This window comes from Plectropomus leopardus, chromosome 24 (assembly GCF_026936395.1).
Source record: "Plectropomus leopardus strain MGB_pleo_1.0 chromosome 24, ASM2693639v1, whole genome shotgun sequence".
Classification (NCBI taxonomy): Eukaryota; Metazoa; Chordata; class Actinopteri; order Perciformes; family Serranidae; genus Plectropomus; species Plectropomus leopardus.
Genome location: NC_142199.1, coordinates 2,104,734 through 2,112,283, shown reverse-complemented (window position 1 = coordinate 2,112,283; position 7,550 = coordinate 2,104,734). Strand labels below are relative to the sequence as shown.

At 37.6% G+C, this 7,550-nt stretch overlaps 1 protein-coding gene across 1 annotated transcript; it reads left to right on the top strand.

Annotated features, from left to right (window-relative positions):
- The first annotated feature begins 726 nt into the window (after positions 1-726).
- Positions 727-5,458, top strand: s100b (S100 calcium binding protein, beta (neural)). Its single transcript, XM_042513374.2, has 3 exons — positions 727-877; positions 1,044-1,209; positions 2,515-5,458. Exons 2-3 carry the CDS (start codon positions 1,066-1,068, stop codon positions 2,659-2,661), a joined length of 291 nt encoding a protein of 96 aa, XP_042369308.1. The 5' UTR covers positions 727-877; positions 1,044-1,065; the 3' UTR covers positions 2,662-5,458.
- The last annotated feature ends 2,092 nt before the right edge of the window (positions 5,459-7,550 follow it).

Genomic DNA, 7,550 nt, shown 5'->3' with positions numbered 1-7,550 from the left:
GTCTGTTTCTGCAAACCCTGAATATGTTACATTTGTACGTTTGGTGTCATATCAAACTCTGTCATCAGGAGGCGGATTGTTCAAAATTAACACACAAAACATAAAAATAAAAACAAAACAAAAAAATGGCAGAGGCTATGAATTTGCTCTACTTGCTTTTATGCTCATTTTTATGACTAAGACTTTGTCTAGGGAAAAAGGAAAAAAAAAGTTAATGAAAACCTTCATTTTTTAATTACCATAATTACATTAAAATCATGTTACAAAATTATCATTTTAAGCTCTTTTTTTTAAGGTTATTTCAATTTTTTCTTTCTTTTTAAAAAATGATTTTCAGGTCATTTCACTTTACTTTTTAAATATTTTTTGTTTGCCTTATTAAAAAAAAAAAAAAATATATATATATATATATATATATATATATATATATATATATATATATATATATATATATATATATATAAATTAATTTTCATGTAATTTCTTTAACCTTTTAATAATTTTGGGTCATTTTTTTTTCATTTTTTTCTTCCAGTGATGATGACATTTTTTGTTCTCATATCAGAACCAGTAATCTCGGAAAGTTACTACGACGTTTTGGTAAGCGCGTTCATCTCATTCCTGCACTCGTAGAATAAAGCTCTCACAGTCTCAGAGTGACACTGCGACTCGGCCCGTCAGCGGTGCGGAGCGCGGGGCTGCAGTGGAGTGAGGGGAGGTGGACAGAGCCGATTGGTCAGCAGCTCTGAATGACCTCAGCGCTGCTCCCTCCGCACCGGCACCCTCCGCTCTGCTGCAGTATAAAGTCTGCTGTTCGTCCTCAGCCTCCACCCTCCGGACCCAAACACACACAACTTGTACCTGAACTCACACCGAGGTAAGGTCATCACTCTTTTTTGTTTGTTTAAATATAGAAAAAAACTGTGAAGGAAGACTTTAAAAACTTGCAGTTCAAGGATCCAACTATGTTTCTGCATCCTTAGCAGAAAAAACAACACCAGTGAATCCTGAACACTGATTCTCATTTCTTTCTTTCTGAAAAGGTAAAAAAAAAAAAGAAGACAAATGACAATGACCGACCTGGAGACCTCGATGGCGACCATCATCGCCGTCTTCCAGAAGTATTCGGAAAAAGAAGGAGACAAACACAAACTGAAGAAGAGCGAGCTGAGGGATCTGCTTCACGACGAGCTGCCGGATCTGATGGGGGTGAGACAAAAAGAAAAATGAGATCTGGAGGAGTTTAACAAACAGAGACAGACTGAAAACACAGAGAAATCCTTCATGTTAGTTAAAATACAGCAAATACTACAATGTAAAAATAAGAAAAAGTAAAAGTTCTGCATGCGGTGTTAAGGAAAGAAAGAAAAGTGTGGATAAAATAAAATAAAATAAAATACATGGATATGGATCAAATTAAACAATACGTTCATTTTAGGTCTGTATTTAACTACAGTTCTGGGAATATTGGCACTTTATTGCCATTTTAGATTTCATTCTCAGTTGCACTGTAATTCAGAAGCAAATGTTTTACTTTTTACTCCACTAAAGATTAAGATTTGTCACTCAAAACTTTGTCTTAGTGGTAGAAGAAGTACTCAGATACTACAATGTATAAAAGTACTCTTTTACAAGCAAAAGTCCTGCAGTCAGTGTTGAAGGAAAAAAGAAAATAACATCAGAAAAGACTCAAAACCAAAACTATACCTAAATAAAAGTTTTTTATTTTTTCTAAGTATCAGCCTCAAAATGAAAGTACAAGTAAAAGAGCTCATTGTATGAAATAAATTATATCATATTGTTGTATTATAATAACTGATGCATTCATATGTTATTCACCGATAAAGGTGGAACTTATTTTAATTGCTTTATCTTCTGTTGGTTTTCTTTATATATTATGATGCTGCGATGTTAACAAACGCACATACGCACACGCTGGCACGGACGGTTCGTTTTAGGCAAAAATCATCACCTTCAGACGGGAAGCGAACAGCAGACTCCCACAGGAGAAAACTGGCCTGATTTCTTTCAAAAACGTGGGAAAAAGGCAACAAGCAACAAAAGACGAAATTACTTTTTTCTTTTAATTACAAGAAATTCATTTTTTAAAAAAAGTTAAAAAAAAAAAAAAGAAAAGAAAAGATGGGGAAAAAGGCAACTTGAGAAAACTTGTGAAAAGTGTCTTAAAAATTATTATTATCTGTAATGATCATTATTGCATATTTACAGCTTTTAAAAAATAAATTTTAATAAATCTACAAATTCCTTCATTTCGTGCAACGTTTCTTTCCGAGTTGCTCACTGCCTTTTTTGCCGTGTTGTTGAAAGAAACTTCACAGATTTGTTTAAGGTTCACAGGTTTAAAAACGTCCGAAAGCCGTTTGAAAGCAGCATAAAAAAGCGATCTCGCTCCAGATTTCAAAAGGTCAAAGTTACTTCAGACCATCTGAACTGAAAGATTTATGTATTGTGATTTCATCCAGTCCCGATCTGAACTCTGCGTCCCCCCCGCAGCATGTGAAAGACCAGGCCACGCTCGACAGCCTGATGGAGAGCCTGGACACCGACGGCGACGCCGAGTGCGACTTCCAGGAGTTCATGACATTCATCTCCGTGGTGACCGTCTGTTGCCACGAGTTCTTCGAGCATGAGGACGAGTGAAGGAGGAGGAAGAGGAGGAGGAGGAGGAGGGGGAGGAGGCGAGCGGGGAGACAAAAAGGGGGAGTTACAGTAAATTATAAAGGAGAAGAAGAAGCCTAGCAACGCACAACCTGCGGGTGCCGTCGACGCAACGCAGGCTGGGAAACACTCGACTCCAGCCAGCAACATTAGTGCTGCTGGCTCCAACAGTCCACACTAGCAGCTTAAACCAGCCGTTTGACTCCAGTCTAAACATGTAGGTGACTCTTAAAGTCACAACAGCCACTTTAAAAACTAGCCATGGATTTCTAAAAGCAGTTTCTTTCACGACATTTTGCACGTCAGACGCCGGCTGGCTGCAGAAATTTGCAAGTTTTTGTACTCTTAAACAGCCACTTTAGCACAAATCCCATTCTACAAATCAAACAACCGAGGAGCTACATTTAGGCCACCAATGTGTGCAAACTATCAATCCATAATTTTAGTTTTTTTCTGGTGAAAAGGGCCAGTAAGTTTGTCAGCACTTCCCATAATAACCACTTTGTTTAAGAGATTGTGGCTCATATATTTCACATGTGGATATATGTAGCTCGAGCAGCCTGCAGCGAGACGTTTTTGTCAGATCTCGTAGCCACTTTGGCCACCAATTATTTCATTTGCACGTCAGCATATCTGGGGACAAAAAGCCCGTGCGAATTTACCATATCCAAAATTCATCAAGTAAAAATTCCACCACAATTTTCCCGACATTTTTCGCCAACACAGAAATCATGTCGTATTAGTCCCACGCAAATATCCGCTTTTAAATGATTTGGGGTTGCTTTTAGGGTTTCTTCTTTTTACTGCGTCTTTTTTTCTGCTTCCTTTTCAAGTCAAGAAATATGGAGGCTTTTGATTGGAGGCGGTAATTTAAGGCCTAGTCCACATGTACACGTTTTTTGTTTTTTGTTCTATTCGTTTTGGCCTTTTGGCCACATGCAAACTTTTGCTTTTTAGGTAACTTAAAAGCAACATTTTGCAAAAATGGTAAAGATTTTCAGAAACTGTTTTCAGTGTGCAAATACTCACTCAAGTACAGATGCTCGGTCAGTGGCACACATTTAAACTATAACGCCCTGGTGCTCCTCCAGCGTTAGTTCGGAGGCTCAGGGGCGCTGTGTTTTTTTAACCTCTTTAAATGCATTGTGACTTTTCAAAATAAAGTCAGGACGTGTGTGTACTTCCTGAGGTTCGGGCAACAAAAGCATGTGGTTAGGTTTAGGAAACAAACATCAGGATACTACAAATACTAGCACGCTACCAGTAAAGCAGGAACGACGGGCCCTCGTGCACGCTCTTATGACGGCCCTCGTGCACGCTCTTATGACGGCCCTCGTGCACTCTATCGAGTACATATCATTTAGTCATATTATCAAATCCAGACTGGACAACCTCAGCATGCATACTGACCATAGTCTGTCTGTCCAGATGAGCCCCCGCTACGCTCAAGTAACGCTAAAATATTCCAGATACAGACGCTGCCATCGTGCACCGGTGGCGTCATTCGGAGCCAGAGTCTGCGCGGAGAGTTCCCGCCAAAACAGCCGCCTGTCCAAAGGCGAGCAGCGACATTGACTGCAGGCGCACAGATTGGCTGTCGCAGCTGCTTTTTGCAGAACCGAATAACTGAATAAAACCAAACTTATCGTAAAAACGCCTGAACAAACATCGGAGTGATGAGAACTACCTTCAGCGTGAGAAACTATCTTTGGAAAAAAAATGCGGCGTGTACTTTGAGTTTTTAGTTTGGCCTACTCACTAACATGGAGGGGCGACATTCAAAAATTACATTTTGGGGGAACTGACATGTTGTCCATCTGTATATACTATCTCTAATAATGGCCATATCTAAATGACAAAAATAGCAGAGAAAATCTGAAATGATTTGTTAAATTCATTTTTTTGTCTTGTGCATGTTTGGTTATAGATTTCTACGGACTATTTTACGATATATCACAGTGCGTCCGATACGCCGTCTTCTTCTTCTTCGCTGGCTTTAATTACAGTTCTATCGTTGCCCGTTTTTCTGGCGAGCTCTTGGCAGCGCTTCAGTTGTGTTTTTGCATTTTTATTTGGATTTTTTTTTTTAAAGGGGAAGAAAAACCTGTATTCATGTGGACTAGGCCTCATTTACACCGGATCCCCTGGTAATACGAGTCCAGCTCATAAACGGCCTTCAATGCACCTGTTTGTTTAAAAAACCTGTTGACTATCAAATTTTAGAAGTGACTTGTAAGTTTGGTCTTTGGCTAGTAAAAGTTTGAAAATGGCTTGTGAGTTTTAGTTCATCTAGAGGCCACTTTATAGGAGCTGACCAACTTTTAGACAAAATCCTAAAAATCTAGCTGACTATCAAATACTGAGTGATTCGTAGTTTAGTCTTCACGTTAATAAACTGTAAAATATTGAAAACTGCTTCTGAGTTTTTTACATTAGCGTCCAGTTTGGTAGAAAACTTTCTTTTGTAGGTCTTTTTGGAGACGCTTCATAGTTGGTAGACAAGTAATCAATTATTTGAGTCATTTCAAATGTGTAGCTGGCTGCTAAAATAATCATATAATTTTCCTAATTAGTGGCCACGATTGTCTTTAGGAAACTATTCAGCCTGCAAGAATAGAAAATACAGTTTCACACTCATGCAAAGAGCTTATGACGATAGGTATGAACATGTTTGTTGCAGCAGGCGGAGCACTTTTGTTTTTGATGATGTGTATTTTGAAACGTTGAGCGCTGGTGTGTTTGGATGTCGGCGATATGACATTAAATTATCGATGTGTGACTCCTGAGTTTGAATGTTTTTTTGGGACAGAAAATGAGGAAAAATCCCTAAAATCACATTATGGAAATAAAATGACACATAAAATTGTGCTTATTATAAGAAAGTAGGTCCCATATAAAAGCATGAACCTGCCTGCATTTTCTGTAGCTGATGATACATTTGATTTTGGGTTTATTTATGAGTTCACTGTAAAGTTTCAGGTTGTTTTGTTTTTTAACCCTTAAGGCCTGCTTTAATATTACACATGCTGCATCAAAATGAGCTTTTCAAAATCAGGCTATAAAATACTATACATTAATGATTTATTTAATTAATTAATTTTCTACTTTCATAGGGATTTTTTTAACCAACATCAGTCTTAATCATAAATATCAAATATTCATTTATTTTCAGAATTTTAACCCCTGTAATGCCAGTTTTTTTGTCGTGATGCCACTATGTTTTAAGGTGAAAAACAACAACAAAAATATATAATATTATAATATACATATTTGGCATATGGAAAATAATATTTTTTTTTCATACGCCAAATATTGTAAAAAATAATAATAAAATGTAATAAAAAGAAATAATACAGTGCATTTTTTGTGCTATGATGGCTGTGGGATCAAACATTGCAGTTTGAATGGGTTTTAATTTCGCACTTTTTACAGTGAGTTTTAGACTTATTATAAGAGCTGAGCTGGAAATCCAAAATTAAACCAAAATACACAATCTTGCCAAAATTTATCCCATATGCATGAACACAGCCAAAAGTATCTAAAAAATTAAGAATTAAAAGTGCGTAAAACACGCCAAAGAGTCGCTAAGGGTTGATTGTGTTTTTATTTTTATTGCAGCTGACTGAAATGTTTTTCTACACTTAATTTCATTTTTAGTTTAGTTTTGTTAACTATAATAACGTTGGTGTGTAGACAATTTCACAGTGAGTCTGAGGTATTTTTTTACAGTATTAATTCTAGTTATAGTGAGAAAAACCTGAGAAGTTGCTGAGGTTTTGCTCACTAAAATTAACTTTGCGGTTTTCATTGTAGTGCAGTTCAAACTGTCTGATAAATGAGCTCAGTGTCCACACAGGGACCCAAAAGCATATAAAACCCAAAAAGGTGGATCATTCTGTTACCTTTAGTTTGGCCTGCAGCGTCGTCAGCCTCAGGCTCCAGGTGTGTCTGACGGTCTCCCGTCGTTCAGTTTCCTGCAGATTACAGCAAACAAGACAATAAATAAAATATCATTTTTGCTATTAGTCCCTCACAATTTAATCCTGCATGAAGCCAGGAGGGTTTGTTCTCGTCTGTAAATGTTTTAATCAGTGCTGCAGATTCATGGACTCATTATGTACTGATCATTAATCTGCTGTAAACTTAAGCCCCATGGACCCCGGGGCCACGGCGGGACTCATTTTCAGCCCCGTCACAACAGCTTATACTAATTTTAGCCTTGTTAGTGCGCGGTCAAGATCAGTATGTAAGTCCAAAATAGTGCACTATTCCTTGTAACCTTTTTATTCATATTGTTTTATCAAAAATCAAATTTCCAATTAAACACTAATAAGTTTACAACTATCATTTATTTTCACAAATATGAGAACACCACAATTTTTCTGCAATATTAAAACATATCTATATATGTGACTGTGAACTTTGAACAAAATTCAGATGGTGATCTATGAAAATGAGGGTCTTTTTAATCTCTGTCGCTGAACTTTGAGCTGCAAAGTGTGAACGAACACAACAGCGATGTCATCGACTTCCTGTGTCAAAAATAAGAGTTTCGTTTTGGCTGTCAGCCCTCCATCGGGGCACTACATCCTTCGAGAGCTGGGACGCAGCCAGAGAGAGAGAAAATCCATTGTTAAACAGCCACATATTAAAGCAATATCCATGACACTCTTCTACTGTTGTTTTGAGGCATTCTGGGAAATGTAGGAAATCACAAACAGGCAAAACTCCTGCAACAAACAAGCTTAACATGTGTGAAGATCTGCATTATTAACAGGCTGAAGGTGAGATTATTAAACACACACACTGTGGTGGGGTTTTCTGTGTGTGTGTGTGTGTGTGTGTGTGTGTGTGTGTGTGAAGAGATGATG